Source organism: Balaenoptera acutorostrata, chromosome 1 (genome assembly GCF_949987535.1).
Source record: "Balaenoptera acutorostrata chromosome 1, mBalAcu1.1, whole genome shotgun sequence".
Taxonomy (NCBI): Eukaryota; Metazoa; Chordata; class Mammalia; order Artiodactyla; family Balaenopteridae; genus Balaenoptera; species Balaenoptera acutorostrata.
This window is the reverse complement of record NC_080064.1, coordinates 90638825-90661033: the sequence shown is the minus strand read 5'-3', so window position 1 is coordinate 90661033 and position 22209 is coordinate 90638825. Positions and strand designations below refer to the sequence as shown.

At 35.9% G+C, this 22209-nt stretch overlaps 2 protein-coding genes across 2 annotated transcripts in view; one reads left to right on the top strand and one right to left on the bottom strand.

The window, feature by feature from the left end:
- The window catches only part of OLFM3 (olfactomedin 3), a 194665-nt gene that overhangs the window by 65442 nt on the left and 107014 nt on the right, over nt 1-22209 (top strand). The gene's annotated exons all lie outside the window — the stretch shown is intronic.
- Nucleotides 14473-15297, bottom strand: LOC103003530 (oocyte-expressed protein homolog). The gene is made up of 2 exons (XM_028163328.2): nt 14934-15297; nt 14473-14552 (listed from the first exon to the last, which is right to left on the bottom strand). Exons 1-2 carry the CDS (start codon nt 15295-15297, stop codon nt 14473-14475), a joined length of 444 nt encoding a protein of 147 aa, XP_028019129.2.

The following is a 22209-nucleotide window of genomic DNA, read 5'->3' as shown; positions in this document are numbered from 1 at the left end:
ACAGTGAAGACATAAGGACAATGGATTCTAATCAAAACAAAACAACACAAGCAATCATGCTTCGATCCACACCTACCAGAAATCTAATCTCAGGTCAGTCATTTCCAAAGGGGCCTTCTAGGAGTAAATTTTATATCTCTGAGCCTTGGTTTTACCATCTAAAAATGGATGCGATAATGCCCACCTTTAGGGCTTTTTTTAGAAGGACTAAATTAGAAAATGAATATAGTGACAAGCATAAAATAGGCCTTCAGAATATGGTATTTTTTGTTGCCTCTGTAGTTGTAAATATATCTGTACAAAGAGTTACCCATTATCACACCCTTAGAATCCCTGTGCCAGAAGAAAACATCAGAATGACGGTGAAATTATAAAATTCAATAGATTTTTGTCAAGTTTTCTCTGTTAGAAAGTAGAAAAGTGTTTATGAATTTAAGTAAAAGGAAACACATACTCTGTGCAAATGTTACTGGCTAAATTTGCCAGTAAAACATTCTCCCAAAAAAGGAAGACACAAGTAGATGAGGAGGAGTCAGGATCTATTCCGCTCATTCTGTAGATCTTCCCGAATGCAATGTGTGTTGAGTCATGCACAATAAACCTCTATAACCCTGCAAAAAGAACCATTCTAGCAAACAAAATGAACATGCTTTTTGTTGGTTTGTTTTTCTCCACTGAATGACTATATTTCCCAAAGCTTGCCCCTGTAAGTATTTTAGAAATATTTATTTCCCATGGCAATGACCAAAGATGTGTTATTCAAGTCTAACAATGCAAATGTTCCCATAAGAGAAAAGATTTCACGTGGTCTCTAAAGACAACCTTGAAATTAGTTGTGGCAGCTTTCTTTAATGTTTTCATTCACTCCTTCAAGAAATATTTATTAAGTGGTCTGTGTGAGGTAGACAATGTGAAACACAATAGTGAACAAGATAGAAACAGGGCCTGCTTTGATGAAGTGTATTCCTTTTCCTTCACATCTCACACTCTTCTTATGATGGCCTCCTACTAATTTTTTAATGATATAATTTTCTAATTCCTGAAGACATTTATATTCTTAAAATTCAAAAGACATAGCATAGCACGAAAATTTATCATGCCATTCTCTGCAAAATCACTACCACCAATAGTCTGGCATGTGTTTTTTTCACTTTTTCTAATCTCTTTCTCTCTTTCTTTCTCTCTCTCTATACATAAATTATATTTTATATAATATCTTTTTCAAAAATGGCATTATATTATAAATTTTTAAAATTTAGCATAACGACTAAGTCATAGTAGTAACTCAATATATTTCCTTTTAATAAAGTTTGCAGGCTCTGAATTAACTTGAATTTAAAACAAAAGGCAATGGGGAACAAGACTTTAGGCTTTAAAAAAGCCAAAGAGTCCTCGTAGAGTCATGAAAGGAAATTTTCCACAGAGCTGCCAGCCTTAACCTGATTATCCTCTTACCATAGGTCCTTATACCACAAATCTTAAAAGATGGACTGACTTTATCAGACAATGCTTCTTTCTTTCTTTTTCTTTCCTTCTTTCTTTCTTTAACATCTTTATTGGAGTATAATTGCTTTACAATGGTGTGTTAGTTTCTGCTTTATAACAAAGTGAATCAGCTATACATATACATATATCCCTATATCTCCTCCCTCTTGCGTCTACCTCCCACCCTCCCTACCCCACCCCTCTAGGTGGTCATAAAGCACAGAGCTGATCTCCCTATGCTACCCGGCTGCTTCCCACTAGCTATCTATTTTACATTTGGTAGTATACATATGTCCATGCCTCTCTCTCACTTCGTCCCAGCTTACCCTTCCCCCTCCCCATGTCCTCAAGTCCATTCTCTACTTCTGTGTCTTTATTCTTGTCCTGCCCCTAGGTTCTTCAGACCCATTTTTATTTTATTTTTTTTAGATTCCATATATATGTGTTAGCATACACTATTTGTTTTACTCTTTCTGACTTAATTCACTCTGTATGACAGACTCTAGGTCCATCCACCTCACTACAAATAACTCAATTTCAAATCTTTGTATGGCTGAGTAATATTCCATTGTATATATGTGCCACATCTTCTTCATCCATTCATCTGTCGATGGACACTTAGGTTGCTTCCATGTCCTGGCTATTGTAAGTAGGGCTGCAATGAACATTGTGGTACATGACTCTTTTTGAATTATGGTTTTCTCAGGGTATATGCCCAGTAGTGGGATTGCTGGGTCGTATGTTAGTTCTATTTTTAGTTTTTTAAGGAACCTCCATACTGTTCTCCATAGTGGCTGTATCAATTTACATTCCCACCAACAGTGCAAGAGGGTTCCCTTTGCTCCACACCCTCTCCAGCATTTGTTGTTCATAGATTTTTTGATGATGGCCATTCTGACTGGTGTGAGGTGATACCTCATTGTAGTTTTGATTTGCATTTCTCTAATGATTAATGATGTTGAGCATCCTTTCATGTGTTGTTGCCAATCTGTATATCTTCTTTGGAGAAATGTCTGTTTAGGTCTTCTGCCCATTTTTGGATTGGGTTGTTTGCTTTTTGATATAAAGCTGCATGAGCTGCTTGTATATTTTGGAGATTAATCCTTTGTCAGTTGCTTCATTTGCAAATATTTTCTCCCATTCTGAGGGTTGTCTCTTCAGCTTGTTTATGGCTTCCTTCGCTGTGCAAAAGCTTTTAAGTTTCATTAGGTCCCATTTGTTTATTTTTATTTCCATTTTTCTAGGAAAAAAAGGTCAAAAAAGGATCTTGCTGTGATTTATGTCATAATGTCATAGAGTGTTCTGCCTATGTTTTCCTCTAAGAATTTGAGAGTGTCTGGCCTTACATTTAGGTCTTTAATCCATTTTGAGCTTATTTTTGTGTATGGTGGTAGGGAGTGTTCTAATTTCATTCTTTTACATGTAGCTGTCCAGTTTTCCCAGCACCACTTATTGAAGAGGCTGTCTTTTCTGCCCTGTATATTCTTGTCTCCTTTATCAAAGACAAGGTGACCATATGTGTGTGGGTTTATCTCTGGGCTTTCTATCCTGTTCCATGGATCTATATTTCTGTTTTTGTGCCAGTCCCAAACTGTCTTGATTACTGAAGCTTTGTAATATAGTCTGAAGTCAGGGAGCCTGATTCCTCCAGCTCTGTTTTTCTTTCTCAAGATTGCTTTGGCTATTCGGGGTCTTTTGTGTTTCCATACAAATTGTGAAATTTTTTGTTCTAGTTCTGTGAAAAATGCCATGGTAGTTTGATAGGGATTCCATTGAATCTGTAAATTGCTTTGGGTAGTATAGTCATTTTCACAATGTTGATTCTTCCAATCCAAGAACATGGTATATCTCTCCATCTGTTTGTATCATCTTTAATTTCTTTCATCAGTGTCTTATAGTTTTCTGCATACAGGTCTTTTGTCTCCTTAGGTAGGTTTATTCCTAGATATTTTATTATTTTTGTTGCAGTGGTAAATGGGAGTGTTTTCTTAATTTCACTTTCAGATTTTTCATCATTAGTGTATAGGAATGCAAGAGATTTCTGTGCATTAATTTTGTATCCTGCTACTTTACCAAATTCATTGATTAGCTCTAGTAGTTTTCTGGTAGCATTTTTAGGATTCTCTATATATGGTATCATGTCATCTGCAAACAGTGACAGCTTTACTTCTTTTCTGACTTGGATTCCTTTAATTTCTTTTTCTTCTCTGATTGCTATGGCTAGGACTTCCAAAACTATGTTGAATAATAGTGGTGAGAGTGGGCAACCTTGTCTTCTTCCTGATCTTAGTGGAAATGGTTTCAGTTTTTCACCGTTGAGAATGATGTTGGCTGTGGGTTTGTCATATATGGTCTTTATTATGTTGAGGTAAGTTCCTTCTGTGCCTACTTTCTGGAGGGTTTTTATCATAAATGGGTGTTGAATTTAGACAATGCTTCTTAAAGAAAATTTCCAGTGATGTGATAAATCTTCCTCCATATTGCCAAGAAATGTTTAAATGGATTATTTTTCCAAGAAGGATTTTTTAAAAACCCCTTCTAGATTAATAGGAAGCTGGTTCCTTTCTGTTTGATTAAAAAAAAAAAAAAAAAAAAACTTGAAAGACAAGTCAAAGCCCAGTTTCGAAAAAAATGCCATTTTATATCAAACCATTTCTGGTTTCTCACAATTCCTCTCTAGGCCTTTACAGTGTAGGGTTATAGAGGACTGTCATTTTCAGTCCTTCTGTCTATTTTTATAAAAAGTGAAAGTGGTTATATGTAAAGAATGAAAGCCATCCTTCCTTTGAAATAAGACTAAATCATTTTTAAAAGATTTCAAGCTAAGCGTGGCTCTCAAATGCTTTTCAATCCCAAGAAATGCTCTGGCCTTCACTCATCAATACGCAAAGTGATTACATTATTTTTCTAATTCTCTTGTTATTGCTGTATCTGTTTTTCAGAAGGCAATGCTAGAATTAAAGAACTTCCTTTTAAAAATGCAATAAAATAGTAAGCTTTCTTTTAAACCAAAGTTAGAAAACTTTGTTCAGTTTCTATTTTTTATGTCCTACCATGTTGGGAGACAATTATCTACCATATGTGAAATGTAAACAGCTAGTTTTAAAACGCATCGTACAAACTTACAGACTCATAAAGACATCAGAAATGGTTGCAGCTAATCCTCCTATTTAAATAAGTGAAGAAACTCAGGGAGGAGACTAATATCTCCAATATGCCAGTTACTCTACTCAGTTTTTAATCTATTTTACCTAATTTAAGACTTACAACCAACTTGGAATCAGAGTCGTAAGTCCTAGTTTATGACTAGTCCAAAGTCACAAAGTGATTTAACTGCAGAATTGAGACTTTTGCTGGAGACTTTTGTCTTAATACATAGCTCTTTCTGCTATACCAAGCCATCTTGTACCATCGATTGATCAAAGGCTTACATGAATATAGTGACAGGCTGAAGAGAAATTATTTGGGGGACTGAACCTTATTGTCAAAGATAAGAGATTTAAGACTAGATACTATAAATGTGTTTTTTTCTGTGATAGAGACTACCTTGTTAGATATAGATTAGATAACATCCCTATTTTAGTACCATCTCAATTGCCAGAGAGAGAAGGTCTGTGACCAAACAGCTAAATGTAGCTGAATATGATGCAGCTTAACTGGCTTAAGCCTACAGCTATAAATTTCTAATGCTTTATGCTCTAGCTCAATTAAGCTCACCTAAGGCTTTAAATATTCAGCAATTTATTATGAGCAAGAATATAGCATATTCACTACCTTAAAATAATCATCCAGGTTCAAACCTAGACTTTGCCACTTCCTTGACTACTCTCTTACCTCACTTCTCTGCATCCTTGACACTTGGGTCAGAATTACTATCCTAAAGCATGTGATTAAATATATTCACCAAATATTTACTGTCAAGCCATTATAAGTAGAGAAGATCCAGATAATTAAGTTAAACAATTTTAGACTCTTAGGTCTTTCTGATAATTGACTCCATTTTTCTTCTTACTTTTTGTGAATAATTTTAAAATATAGAAATTTCATTTGTTAGATTTAAATAGGACTTTTCCCCCAAGCTTTGTGAATTACATAAACTTTAAACAGATTTTACCCACACTTTAATTACTTCACTCATAGGATGAGCTAAGAATATATTTCAGACATTCCTATTTCCAGGTTGTTCAGAATTCAGAAGTGCTGAAGTGTTTTGAAATTCCCCGGTAGAATTTAGTGCAAAAATACAAGTTAAAAATAAGTAATTGGATTGAGATTATAAATACACAGATTTAAAACGACATGGCCACAGGAGAATTTAAAAATATTTATAAATTCTACCAAACCTCCTTATTCTATTCAGGAGCAAATATTCAAAAGCAAAGGAATAGTTACACAGGAAGGAATATATCCTTGTGTAAATTTTAAAATTAGCATTCATTGGGGCAATCAAGTTAAAGTCAGTCATTCTACAGAAATATGTCTAAGAAATAAAGGGCACTGTCTGATGCATAAGACTACCTGGCATCCAGAAAATGCCTGGACAGAATCCTCTGAGATTCATGGTTAAGCCGAGCATCTACAAAAATAGAGTTGCCATTTACTGAGATGGGGAAGGTCACTCGAGCAATTTTGCATTGTTTCTGTGACAGGAGGGGACAGAGATAAGAAATGCAGTTCAGAATAAGCTGATCATATGCCGCCTGTGGAGATCCAACTGGAGATATTAAGTAGGGAGTTTAGGTAAATGAATTTGGAGCTCAAGGAATAGATCCAGGCTGGAAATAAAATTATAGGGGTTCACAGCATGCAGATAATAGTTAAATCTCTAAGACTGGATAATCTCACTTAGGGATGAGTAGAGGAGATACAGAAGAGCAAATATCCAAAGACTGATTCCTGGGACAATCTACCATCAGAAATCAGGGAGCTGAATAGTAAAAGCAAAGGAAGCTAAGAAGGGCAGGATGGTGAGAGAGTAGGAAAAGCAAGGAAGCCAGAGTGCTGGATGTCAAATGAATAAAATATTGACATTTCAAGGAAAAGCGAATGATCATCTGCGTCAAATGTTGCTGAGAGATCACAAAAGATGAGGACTGAGATTTGACTTCTGATTTAGCACTGTGGTGACCGCTGGTGACTAACTAGAACAATGTCTGTGGAGCAGTGGGAACAGAACATGACTGGAACAGGTTAAGAGTAGAATAGGAAGACAGAAACCGGAGATCAAAAGTTCAGAAAACTCTTTCAAGGCATTTTACTTTTTTTTTCTAAAAACCAACCTTTAATAAGCTCTGCCCCTGAGTGGTCAAAGTGAAAACTGGGGAGACTTTGGAGTCCACCTACTTCCTAGTTTATGTGACCTTGGGAAATTACTTAACTTCCTTGGGTTCAGTTTTCTGTAAAATGGGAAAAATGATGCAGATGAGATCAATTTATAAAGCAATGGGACAACATCAAGGCATTTTACTTTAAAGAAGAGCAGAGGCGCAGTGGTTGAGAATCTGCCTGCTAATGCAGGGGACACAGGTTCGAGCCCTGGTCTGGGAGGATCCCACATGCCGCAGAGCGGCTGGGCCCGTGAGCCACAAGTACTGAGCCTGCGTGTCTGGAGCCTGTGCTGCACAACAAGAGAGGCCGCGATAGTGAGAGGCCCACGCACCGCAATGAGGAGTGGCCCCCGCTTGCCATAACTAGAGAAAGCCCTCACACAGAAACGAAGACCCAACACAACCATAAATAAATAAATAAATATATAATTTAAAAAAAAAAAAAGAAGAAGAAGAGCAGAGAAATGGTCTGGTAAAGGGATATGTTGAGTTAAAAGATCTTTATAGTTATTTAAAGATTTATATCAGATAATATATTAAATTTTCTTTCAAATCTACTATTTCATTATTTTACAATTCATCACAAGGAGCTAAATAAGGATCAAATTAAGCTCTAATATCTGGCATTGTTTGATCTCTGATAATAACACTTTTCAAATAAAATTAAGGTAAGTTTAGGTAGTTGGCATGTAACAGTGAACTGACAATTCATTATGTAAGTCCATTAACTAAATCTACACATTATCAACAAATTTCCTTCCTCCTTTTGAAACCTAAGATTGGAAATATTCTTCACCTATTAAATTGAATATGTTAAATCTGTGGCCTTTTAATCTTCCCTATTAATATTTAAATGTTTTTCCATGAATAGATTAAGACAACCTAAATACTGAATTTTTGAGTGTGTCAATATCCACACCTAAGATATAAAATATAAGATATAATCTATTCACCATGTTTAGTCATATGTAGTAGGCAGATGTCCACATCCTAACCCCCAGAACCTATAAGTATGTTACCTCACACAGATAAAGCGCCTTTGCAAATGTGTTAAGTTTAAGGTTTTGAGATGGAAAGAGTACCCTGGATTACACAGGTGGGCTTCATTTAATCACAAGCGTCCTTATAAATGAAAAAAAGGCAGGAGAGTTAGAGTCAGAGAAGAAGATGTGATGATGGAAGTAGAGGCTAGAGTGATATGATTGCTGGCTTTGAAGATGGAAAGGAGCCACAGCCGAGGAACTCAGACAACTTCTTGAAGAGGGAAAAGGCAGGAAGCAGTCTTTTTCCTAGAGCCTCTAGAAGGAACACTGCCCTGTTAAGACTTTAATCTTAGCTCTATGAGATCCATTTCAGACCTCTGACCTATAGAACTGTAAGATAATGAATTCTATTATCGTAAGTCACTAAGTTGGTGGTAATTTGTTCTAGTTGCAATAGAAAACTAATACACCGTTAGGGATCTATATTTGTCTAGATCCCTCAATAAACTGTGAACTCCTTAAAGTCAGGCTCTGGTTTTGATCAGCCCTGTATTTCTTACAGATCTCTATAGTACCTTGCCTATAACACTTGCTCAATAAATGCTGAATTTCTTTGGAAAATTAATTAATATATAAGCACTGTATCAAAACTAGACCAGTAACTACAAAAATGTTTGTGCAGAAGGAAGCCCTAAAGGGGAAAATGATAAAATGTGGTATTTATCCTCATTGTTCTTTCAAAAAAATGAGTTTACCAACATAAATGAAAGACACATTGGAGAATTATAAATTATGTGACCTTTTCTTACTCAGGATGCTACTATAATTCCTGAATATTAGAAGAAATATGCTCTTAGATTTCCACAAGTTTTTAATATAAGTGCATTCTACGATTTGCATATTTTTAATCATGGAAGAAGTAATAAGGTAACTCAGCATTTTTTAAAACAATTTCAGCAACAGTTACTGCAATTTGTAAAATACGTTTATTGATTTTATTTTTATTTTTGGCATGATATCCAAAAAAAGAAGTTTAATAACAATTTACCTTTTTAAAAAAAGTGTTTTCTGAAAATAACTTTCCGATTATACAAAACAAAGTTTGTGACTATCTTCATAAACAATGCTGTATCCCATTTCAATCCTTCATTTCTATATTGGTCACGATAATAAATGATACTGCGATTTAGACATAGTATTAAAAATCACTGAGATCTTAACTTTTGATTTAACTCTGAAACATACTAACCTCTCCTCCCAGTGTACATAATATTGTAGTATCAAATTATAAAAAAACATAAATAGCTGAAAAATCATCTGGATGATTTTATATTTAACAAAGAATGTAAATATATTGTACTACTTTCCTGTTTGTGATTCCTTTAGACATGTTATTCAACGTTAAATCATTCTTAGCTCAGTGAAGCATTTTTCCTCAAACTAAACCTATAATGTATTAAAGTTTTCAGTTGATCTTTTTTATAATTCTTTAATGCCCCTGATATGGTACTATCTAGTTTACATATTTAGTTTTTTCACATGTCTTTTTTGCTATAGGAATAGTTAGTATACACTCCGTATAGGTATACTCAGTATATAGCTATGTATACTCAGTATACAGCTTAATATCTAGCTCAGAGTAGGTGCTTTATAATAAATCAATTACTCAGATCTCTCAGTCATAAAAACTCTTCAATGATTTATTTTTTATGACAACATTCAGTCAGATCTGACAGTCAGTACAGATTTGAGCCAATTTGGTGCCTTGAATATCTATAAAAAATAATACAAAATATGAAAATAATAATAGTCCTTAGGAATTGAAAGGTAATCTTCATCAACAAAAACTTCAATTGCTCTCAATATATTATATCTAGTAAGGCAGGAAATTTAACTATGTATATATTTCAAAAGTATTGTCAACAATCATGAAAATTGAAAATTCAGCCAGCCAGAATGCCAATTCCTCAACTAATCTCTCCTTGTGATACTAACTCTCTGAGATCATCTCCAGAATTATAAAAAGTAAGGGACACTATACTTACCTCAGAGGGATTGAGTGAGAATTAAATGAAGTAATATCTCAGACAGAGGAGCTTGAACTTGGAAGTCAGATAGACCTAAATTTAAAATCCATTATGTCACACCTCTCAAAGTCTCTGCATCCTCACCTGGAAGAGGAGGATGGCAATATCTATCTTTGAAAGTCTGTTTGGACTTTTAAAGATAAGGTATGTCGAAGTATCTGATATAAAGTAAACATTCAATGCATAGTAACTATTATTGGAAAAGTAATGACCCAGAATAAATGTTTAAAAAATATTTCCACTATTTTTTTAAATTAGAAATATTTTTGATCGTGAATCACTGTTCCCAGTTGTGTAACTGCCTAAAAGTCAATTCAGCCTTTATGTCTGTTTCCCACATATACAATAAGAATGATAATAACCAGTCCTTTGTACCTCTCAGAGTTGCTGAAAGAATCAAATGAGGCAATACAAATGAAAGCTCTTTGAAAAGTGGTGTTATTAATAGCTGTGTTAATACTCATAATAATTTAATAGCACAGATAAATCTGGCATTAATTCACAACAATGGGTCATCTTACTGAGGACATTACAATGATCTATTTTCAGGATAGAAAGTTCCCAATGAATTGGCAAGTATACAGAAGTAGACTTCTGAAAGGATGCCACAGCTGGAACATCCTCAATTCTGTGTGTTTCCAGCTATAGGAAATGCAACTATTCTACCTTGCAAAGATAATTATTACTTTATTTTAATATTCATCAATTTCTCCATGTTTTGAATATTTGCCAACTTCTTTTCTAGGAAGGGTTTTGAGCTATTTCTAAGAGAGGAGGGTTATTGTATTTTTAGCTCTATCAAATGATTATGATCATTATCTTTAAGTTTTTCAAGAGTAGAGAATCAAGCTTTAAAAAAGAAGCACAAATTTTAAGATAAAGTGTTTCATTGTTTAATGGCATACTTCAACATTTACCTTAAGACAACAGAAACTTCTGTATCAGTGCCTTTTACTTGTTTTAAAGATGATTTATTTCAGACAGTTCAGATCTTAAGAGAATTACAGTATAAAAATTATTCAAAGCAAATTTTCAAAAAGACATCATTTTAAAAGTAATAATCCCAGCTGGTTAAATGAAGGACACCAAAAAAATTTGAGTATTTTCTGTACCCTGATAGCATACTGGCCCAATTGTACATAAAATATTGATATTTACTTCTTTTCCTTGCCACTTAAAAATCAAACTGACTTTCTTTTATACAACTTTGTATTTTAACACATTCTATTAATTATCAACATGTATTGTGTACATAGAATGCACACAGCATACCATGTACAGTGAACCTAATTTATGTAATGTTTCTATGTGCATACTTTTTGGAATTCTTAAAATTGTTAATGTTTGCTGACTTTAGTAGGCCAAGTGAGTAATAAAATCAAGATTAAAAAGCAGTGTCCTTATTGAGTACATAGTGATGAATAATCCAAACATTAGCCAAACTGTCAAGCATTTAAATTACTATTGTAAAAAGAAATCTCCCAATCTCTCTTCTTTTTAACTGTATAAATGTTGTATTAGTTTGCCAGGGCTACTATAACAAAATAAGAAAATGGGTGGCTTAAACAACAGATATTTATTTTCTCAAAGTTCTGGAGGCTAGAAGTCCAAGATCAAGGTGTCAGTAGGTCTGGTTTCTTGTGAGGCCTTTCTCCTTAGCTTGCGGATGGCTGCCTTCCTGCTGTGTCCTCACATCGTCTTTCCTCTATACATGCACATACCTGTGTCCATCCATATGCCCTCTTCTTAGTAAAAAAAAAAAAAAAACAGTCATACTGGATATGGGCCCACCCAAATGACCTCATTTTACCTTAACTACTTCTTGCATTTCCAAATACACTCACATTCTGACATACTGAGGGTTAGGACTCCAGCATGTTAATGTATATAAAGGATAGAGTAAAGGATCATTTAGTAACTTTGTTTTGGATAATTTTTGGAAAATTGGAATAAGGTTTAATTATAACCATCTTCCCCCAAATGTTGAACAGTCAAAAATGTTCAATGGTTTTGTAAAAATCCCACAAGGAAAATCCTGTAGGAATATTTATCAAATTCCCACAAAAGGAGACAAAGCAGGAGCTCCTAAGATTAAATGTAAAAGGTGGGGATGATGGAAAATCACACAGAAAACAGTAAATGGTTTAACTACATACAATAAAAATTTTTCATATGCAAGAATTTGAGAAGCAAAATGGTGGACAATATTGGTTATAATGGACCATTATTTGTTGCAAAAGCTTATACAGATAATAAAAATCCTTATCTTCAGAGTTGAAAGAAGTAATGATAGGACTGAATAAAGAAAACTAAACAAAATTAAAGACAATCTACAGAATGGGAGAAAATATTTGCAAATGATGTGACCAACAAGGGATTAATCTCCAAAAAATACAAACAGCTCATACACCTCAGTATCAAAAAAAAAAACAACCCAATCAAAAAAATGGACAGAAGATCTAAATAGACATTTCTCTAAAGAAGACACACAGATGGCCAATAGGCACACAAAAAGATGCTCAACATTGCTAATTATTAGAAAAATGCAAATCAAAACAACAATGAATAGTTTTAACCAGTCAGAATGGTGATGGTTTTAACCATCATCAAAACGTCTACAAATAATAAATGCCGGAGAGGATGTGGAGAAAAGGGAATCCTCCTACACTGTTGGTGGGAATGTAAATTGGTACAGCCACTATGGAGAACAGTATTGAGGTTCTTTAAAAAATTAAAAACAGAGCTACCATATGATCCTGCAATCCCACTCCTGGGCATATATCTGGAGAAAACTATGATTCAAAAAGATACGTGCACCCCAATGTTCATTGCAGCACCATTTACAATAGCCAAGACATGGAATCAACCTAAACGTCTGTCAACATATGAATGGATAAAGAAGACGTGGTATGTACATACAATGGAATGTTACTCAGCCATAAAAAAGAATGAAATAATGCCATTTGCAGCAACATGGATAGACCTAGAGATGATCATACTAAGTGAAGTAAGTCAGACAGAGAAAGACAAATATCATATGATATCGCTTATTTGTGGAATCTTAAAAAAAAAAAAAAGCGATACAAATGAATTTATATACAAAACAGAAAGAGTCTCACAGACATAGAAAACAAATTTGCATTACCAAAGGAGAAAGTGGGAGGGATAAATTAGGAGTTTGGGATTAACAGATACACACTACTACATATAAAATAGATAACCAACAGGGACCTACTGTATAGCACAGGGAACTATAACCTATAAGGAAAAGAATCTGAAAAAGAATATATATATATATACATATATTATATATATTCTATTACATATATTATATATATAATATACATATAACTGAATCACTTTGCTATACACCTGAAACTAATACAACATTGTAAATCAACTATACTCCAATAAAATTTTTTTTAATTTAAAAAAAATAAGAAAAATGTAAAAAAGCATTTAACAAACATGTGAAGCAAAGCAGAATAACATTCAATATCACTTGCGATCAAAGATTTGTGTATATGTGTGTTTAAAAGCCTTGCAAATGGCTCGAATCCATTACTGCTAACTGGTAAAGAAACTGCGTGAGTTGAATCAACTCCAACTTTGTGTCTGAAGCCACAGAATTCTTGGTAATCTTTCCTCCAAGAATTCTGCTTCCTGAAAGTGGAAGCAACAAGGGGTTGGGACTATTTTGCAAAGATTGGTCATACCATTGTAATGGGTAATGGAAAACCAGCCCAGCCTATGCAGGACACCTGTTTGGGGAGGGGCAGGGCGGGGGTGGGGACAGTGGGCTAGAAGGGCACCTTCCAATGCACAAGCTGCCCAGGACCCTGGCTCCTTCTGGTAAGTCACAGCACCAGCAGAATGAATGCTGATCACCTCTCTTTGCTTGCATGTTGGAATGCCTACCCATGTGCGAGGTGGGAAGCTCCACTCCAAGAAAATGCACAGGCACACTCCTTGCTACTCAGGGGGCAAACTACCAGCTTAAAAGTGAGAGCCTCAGAAGAGAAGTGTGGCATTACCTAAGAGCTTGTTAGACATGCAAATTCACGGGCCCAATGTACTGAATCAGAATCAGTGGAGAAGGGGCCTAAGAAATTGTGTTTTAGCAAGTTCCCAAAGTGATTCTTACACACATTAAAGTTTGAGAACAAATGATGCAAAAGAAACGCAAAGCTGATTGACCCTGCATTTCTGCCCCCTGTGCATGAGGGCCTGACTCTCACCATCAAAGCAAAAGTGTTAGCAGTTTCAAAACGGTAGAAACTGAGGAAAAAACAAAAATAAATCCACCACTTATCAGCCATTTAGCCACCTCTCACATCAAGACATGAATGAATAGTCCATCTTTTATAAATCTGCTTAGTTTTGGGTGAGCAAATATCTTTATGCCATTGGAGAAAATAAGGAATTCATTTATTTAGTAGAATGGCACTACAAACTCACGTTTGCATCAAAATAATCAAACCACTATCCATCAAGATACAGAAAAAAAAAAAAGTGCAGAGATTTAAGGATATTTGCTTCCCTTTAACTTTAGTAGCAGAAGCAGGATTATTCTCATGCTCCTGACAATACTTATGCAACAGGATGCTGGGGGGTCTGGGGACCTGATGCATGGACCTTCCAGAACTCCTCAAGTTGTACCATCTTCTCAGCTAGGTAAGAAAAAAATGCTCGCTGTTTCAAACTACTCCTTCATGAGGGTTGGGGAGGGAGGGAGAGGGGGAGGTTGGAGTGGTGTCAGCAATATCAGTTCTTAGGGTGGAAGCTCTGAACCTAGGATCTGGAAATAGTGGCGTAACCAAGCTGAGGCTGGCATGGGCAGTGATGGGCCTGAATGCATCACATCTCCGCCTACTTTTCCAAGGTCCTACTTAGACTCCTCTCACAAAGGGATGCCCAGGGTCTACATGCAGCATACTGGAGTTAGGAAACTGCAAAAAGTTGTGGAAAGATGAGAGGTTGGAAGGAAGCCAGGTACGACCAGGTATTTTCCCCGTGGCTCCCTCCACGTGCACATTTTACAAGACCTTCACCTCGGGCACGATGCTCCCGGTGCCTCGACGCCAGGCTCAGGAGCCTACTCTTCGCCAGGTGTTGTACATCCGGCCATCCGAAGACGGTGATTTCGACTAAGTTCCGGGCCTTAACTGTGTCCACCGTCAACGGGGCCAGGCTCATCCACTCCATTTTCGGAACTATGACTCGGTCTGGGCCGAAGAGCAAGTCAGCCAGCCATGCCTCCAGGTAAAACAACACTGGGTTTCTCAGTTCCTGCACAGGAAACCACCGTGGCCGGGTGCGAATCCATGGTGGCAGAAGTGGTAACCCCAGCAGCCCATCTCCTCTGGTGGGCATCGTCCTTCCGTACCCGCGGGCCCCAGTGGCACCTGCGTCCATTGTCAGGCTCCAACCAGCAGCCCGGGAGAGAGGTCATGATGAGCAGCCTCGTGGGACTTGGGGAAGTGCGTAGCCCGGGCCTTTTAAGGTTTCCGGCTGGGCCCGCCCCTCTCCGAATCTCTTCTTATGGTCAAATGTGGTTTTGTATCTACACTCCTTGAGTATATGTGTATATAACGTCCATGCTTTTGCTTTAGACCATTTGAAAACTTTTTTGTTGTTTGACCACTAAAGGCTGAAAGGAGTCCCACGTAGGCTTTCACCCTTCAGCTATTAAATGCTGTCAGCATTAAATCCTGTCACTTGATCCCTGCTTCAGCCTATTCTCACCCCTGAGCGATTTCTGGCATCACAGTATTATCGGAAGTGATACCTGTGGTGGTACAGGTGACTGGAATATCACTCCAAAGTAATGAGCTAACTCAATTCTATCGAAATAGTATTCTAAAAACCGTGACTCAGTCCAGTTTAACAATTATTTTTGGATGCCAAACACTGCCATCCAACAAGCAATACTGAGATAGCAGGGTTGTTATCAAATATATAGAACATGGTCATTATTCTCAATCATGCACCCCAGTGTATTTGGAGGAGTCTTACATTTAAATAGACAATTTCAAAAATAGTGAGATAATACTAAGAAGCTGGGTATGGCAGCATGCTGTGGGAGCAAGTGATAGAAAACCCAGTTCAGACAAAGGCATCAAGAATGACTTCATGATGATGAATCAGTGGGGCAGACCTGAAGGATAAGTAAGAGCTATTAGATGTCAGTTCACTACAATATGTAATAAGCAATTTATTTAATTATGTATATCTTTTTTTTCTGAAAAGGAAATAATATTGGTAATGTACAGCTTACTTGGAAAATATTGACAAAAAATAATGGGAATTCTTTATGAGGGTATCACTGTAAATATTTAGTTTCATATGTTTGATTTTCAGTTTTTTGCCTCTAGTCTTAACTCAATATACAAGGAATATATTTGGATATATATTCACTGTGCGTCCTGTGAGCAATGTCTAGATTTAGTAATGTTTTGGTCTTTCCTAGTCCCCTTTTTTAATATTTATTCATCCACTTCGTTTCTTCTCCTGAAGCATTTAAATCATTTTATTCAGCTGCTAAATTTTCAGATGATCTCCAATGCTAACAGTGATGGAGGTATTGCTTTCTATTACTACTTAATGGCCTTGGGGCATCAGTATTTTTGACAGTTAACTATTGGGTATTGATGGGTGTGTGTGTGTGTGTGTGTGTGTGTGTGTATAAGATTTTTAGGATTAAGAATTGAACTTGTAACCTCTTGATGCCAATAGTTACTACATGATGGTCCTGACATCATTTCCTTCACCTGAGTACTCCAAATGTCAATGTCAATTGTCAATGAAAAACAATGTTAGCTGTAAAGTGACAGTTGGGTCTTTTATAGTCTCTATCACAATCAGCAAAAGTAAATAATGCTAAACATCCCATTCATAAACTAGGGTTATATAAAGTTCATGTCTTTTATTTCAATCCAGGCTTTAAATATCTTCTGCTGATTGGCAATAGTAATACTCCTTTTCCAAGAAGTGAAATTGTTCTTTAAAATTCCTGGCTTCTTGTCTGTTGAGGGAGTTTAAGTCCCAAATTATTTAATGCAGAATTAGTAACCTCAAACTTTGCTGATCCAGCTTCCTCTTAACCTTTCCATTAAACTGTCTGATGTGGAAAATCAATAGCTGCAGTTACATAATCTGTAGCCTTTCATGAGAGGGAAGATGGTGCAATTATGACTAAGCCAGATATATAATTATTTCTTTATATCCTAACTAAAGTTAGAAAGCTAAACTTGGAATATTGCTTTAAAAATTGCATTGCTCCTAAAACACTTTCAAGACTTTCAAATCAGAAGGCCTTCCCACTAATTAATCTTCAGATTGCCATTATAATGTGTTAGCAGGGAGAAGGTAGCACTTTCAGTGGAATCTTTGCTTTGAAATTTCATACCTTTTATAGTTAGTGATAGGAGAAACCCTGAAAAGAATAAATGAAAGTGAAATTTTACTTTGTAGCTCTTTCACTTTTAGCTTCAGCTCCTTTCCTGTTTTTGGTACTCTACTCTCTCAAAGCTATTGCTCTCAGACAGCTTACAACTAACCCCTTTTAAAGTTTAATTTACAATGACTTTCTAAAAGGTACTTGCATTTTAGCAGATCTTGAAGATCTAATAAATATTTAATGCAGGAAATCTGAATTATCACGGAAGGTAGCAGGTAAGAGATTGTGGGTAGAGGGTAGCATCTGGATTTACTTTAAATTATACCACATCTGAAAATACAAGGTTTGATGTACCTCAACTGTATAGTTATTTCTTTTTCACTGTAGGCATCCCCATGGCTTTCTCAACCTCTGCGCTAAATTCCTTTAGCCAACAGATTCATCTCTGCTGCATTGCTTCAGTAAGTAAGAGTGTAGACCATGAAATCTGATAGATATGAGTTCAAACCCCAAGTCCTCCATTAAGAAATTCTGCCTTTGGGCATTTTGTTTTACATCTCTAAACCTCAACTTCCTCATCTTTGAAGCAAGGATAGTTGTAAAACTTACTTTCTAGGGTTGTTGTAAAGATTAAATGAGTGGTACCTGGGGCTCAGACATGCTGAAGACCCTCTGAGAAGCCATGCTGAATGCGCCTCAATCTGCTTACACAAGGGATGGAGACAGGAGTATTTATCCCTTGGCTTAGGTCTCCCATTAGGTAAGATTTGCAGTGTTAAACTCCTTGCATTTCCAGATTTGCACATATATAAGTCCAAATGTCAGAGTGGGTTCCCGTAGACATTCCAAAGGAGTAGAGAAGCCCCAAGGCAGGAAAACCATAAAAGTCATGTGATCCAGCCTAGAAAACGTGCTGTCAGGTTATATGTGCACAGTCCATTACCAGAGCAATAACTAGAGTAAATATATGGGCCAAGAGAATATCAAGCGAACCAAGGGGTGTTCAGTAAATCCCCTTTCTCTTCTGGCTGAGGGCCTGTCATGCCTCATTGCCAAAGCTTCACTACTGGTGATATTTTTAATATTAATAACATACATTCAATATGAAAATAACAATACAACGTGCACTTTTAAATAAAACATCTTTTGAAATTATCTAGATAAGGTTAGAGATTCAAAATATGGAAGAGAGTTCAAGGAAGCAACCTGAAATTGTACAGTTCAGTGTAGTGTGAAGACTCAAATAAATCTCTAGAGACTCAAATTAAAATCTTCCCTTGGCAACTCACAGACTGCTGCTTTTGCGTTGGCTCCTTAATCTGATTTAGCCTGGATTTACTGTTAAGAATTGGGCAATTACAGTCTTCTTCTTCTTTTTTTTTTTTTTTACATTAGCTACTCAAAACAGTAACTGTCTGTATCTCATCACTCACTGTCTTTTTACAATAAGTGCTCAATTAGTATTTGGTACCCACTTGACAACCTTGGAGGACTATTGTGAGGTTAAAATTGGGTAACTAGTGTAAAAATAAACCTCACAGCGTATTAATTTCACTTTTCCTTCCATTGTATTATAGTTAAGTAGGTAGACATACCAACAGAGTCCTTAAAGTAAATCGTTTTTCTCCCTACCAATGGCTAATAACACATCCACATAATTCCAGTCATTTATCTGTTTCACCACAGAGCCTGAATTTGCCAGGAGGTCTCAACTCATAGTTCCAGATTTGAGTGCTGGTCTTCTGGTATTGATGCGCCTGCGTTATTTTTTTCTCCATTTAAATTAAAAATCCCATTCTAATACGCTTCTACCCTTTCCTCCTATAATATATTCTATTGCTATTTACCAAATATAACTCTATGTATTTCAAGTTGCAGTAGATTATGCCTTCGGCCTGCTTATATAATATGTTCTATTGCTATTTACCAAATATAACTTTATATATTTTAAGTTGCAGGAGATTTATGCCTTCACCCTGCCAGATATTTGCTTCTGTTTCGTTCAAAGAATACCCACTGAGCTCCTGAGTAAATCATTGACTAGATTTATAATGCCTCTACTCACAGGGCAGCTATGCATGAAGTAATAACGAGATTCATAAAATATTACCATTATGAGTTGCTATGCCATTGTATTGTTTTCCTTTCAAATATTTTGACACCACAATGTCAATAGCTCTATAGTGTGAACATTATTTTTACATTATAGGTACTCAATCAACTGTAGAGTTGAAGCTTCTTTGAGACAAGGGATAAGAAAAAAACAACATTATGCAACAAGATCAGATATGGTCTTCCTCAAAAATGCTATTCTCTCATGATGCAAAGGACCTCACTGGATGATTCTATATTTTACCTGGACATCAGGTCTGTCTTTAAAGACATCTATCTAGCTCAGAGGATCGTAACAGTTTCCAAACTAATATATATCCTTTTTATTATAAATCTTTTAATGACCCCAAAGCAATTTTTTGAGAAAAATAACCTATCAACCTACACACAAAATAACAATCTACCAATACTTGAATTTAAAAACTTATGACTTCGTGCAGCCACTATGGAGAACTGTATGGAGGTTCCTTAAAAAACTAAAAATAGAGTTACCATATGATACAACAGTCTCATTCTTGGGCGTATATCCAGAAAAAATGAAAACTCCAATTTGAACAGATACATGCACCCCAATGTTCACAGCAGCACTCTTTACAACAGCCAGGACATGGAAGCAACCTAAATGTCCATTGACAGAGGAATGGATAAAAGAAGATGTGGCGTGTATATATATATATATATTTTTTCATGTCCTAAACCCTAGAACCTGTTAATGCTGCCTTATTTAGAAAAAGGATATTTGCAGATATAATTAAGGATCTTAGATGATATAGATATATAGATATATGATGGAATATTACTCAGCCATTAGAAAGAAAGAAATAATGCCATTTGCAGCAACATGGATGGACCTAAAGATTGTCATACTAAATGAAGTCAGACAGAGAAAGACAAATATCATGATATCACTTATATGTGGAATCTAAAAAAATGATACAAATGAACTTATTTACAAAACAGAAATAGACTCACAGACATAGAAAACAAACTTATGGTTACCAAAGGGGAAAGAGGGGGGAGGGATAAATTAGGAGTCTGGGATTAACAGACACACACTACTACAGATAAAGCAGATAAATAATAAGGACATACTGTATAGTACAGAGCACTATATATTCAATATCTTGTAATAAGCTATAATGGAAAGGAATCTGAAGGTGTTGCTATACACTTGTGTTGATTTACACAACATTGTAAATCAACTATACTTCAATTAAAAAATTAAAACTAAAACAAAATTAAAAAAATTAAAAAAAACATAACTGTAATATAATTGAGACATATAAGACAACAGTAATGAAATGATGCCTTTCAATATTAAAAGACATAGTTAAGTAACCAGATGCTTTAACCTACATATGTAATGATCATAAGTGTTGAGAGTTACAAATGAAGGTTAATCAAGAGTGTAGTATGGACAACTCACATATCCTTATCAACAAAACACACTGGATTAACTAGCAGGCAATTTAAAAAATGGTGAAAAATCTTGGTAAAGTTCCAAACCAAACAAAATACATTCTTCTTTCAATTTACATGGTGAATATATTACTGGAAAACTCAGTTTATATTAAAAGCATGCCAAAACATTTTCCAGTTATACAAAAATAATGCTATTTCTAGGATCACATAATTACAACCATGATTTTTGCCTATATTAATACCTATTAAACATTTGGAATGTCTTGAGGGCTCCAGAATTTTTTTTTTTAAATTAAGGAGTGTCCTTCGATCTGAAAGACCTGTGGCCTATTGTTGGCTAGCCACTTAAAGCCATCAGAATTTCTGAGTGGGTTCCCACAGATGTCCCACAGGTGAAAGCAAAGAAGCCCCGGGGCAGGAAGTGAGAGACACCTTGTACAGCTGAATGGAGGCAGCAGATCCACAGCAATGGCTGAAGAAAAAAGTAGGCAGAGCAGAAAGAGGGCACAGAATTTGTCTGATATACTCCTATTTTAGTTCCCAGTGCTGCTGTAACAAATTACCACAAACTTGGTGGCTCAAAATAACAAAAATGTATTCTCTCACAGTTCCAGAAGCCAAAAGTCTGAAATCAAGGTATGAACAATCCTCTGAAACCTCTAGAGGAAACCCAATTTCTTGGCTCTTCCAGCTTCAAGTGGCTCCAGGCAGTCCTTGGCTTGTTGCTGCATCACTCAGATCTCTGCTTCTGTGGTCACACTGCCTCCTCTTCTCTGTCTGTCTCCTTATTAGGACACTTGTCATTGGATTTAAGGCCCACCTGGATAATCCAGGATGATCTCATCTAAGATCCTTAACTTAATTAAATCTGCAAATATCCTTTTTCCAAATAAGGCAGCATTAACAGGTTCTAGGATTTAGGACATGAACATATCTTGGGTATATTCATTCAACTCGCTACAACCTTTTTCCATTCCAGGCTGCTGTTCTGTCATGCCTCATTGTGTCAACCAAAAACACTTCTACAGATATCCAAAACACATTCATGTGTGCAGTATTACGCCACTGAGAACCACCTAGGCTGGCTAGTTTTCCCGTGTATGACTTCTTCTAACAAAAGGAGGAAAGCTATTCAAGAGCACATTTCATTACTTTCTCCCACTATTTACTGATGTAGACTGGACTGCTTTTCATAATGTCAGCCTTGACTGTTTTAGTTACAGATGTTCTTCTAGTGCTAATACATGGCACAATCAAGAAAAACAAGGCGGTTGAGAAAGGATTGGATTTTGCCTATTGAGTCCTGGTCAAATCACTTAAACTAAGACTCATTTTTCTGCATCTGTAAAATGAGGATTAAAGTTTTTCCCTCACAGTCATGTGCAATGATTAAA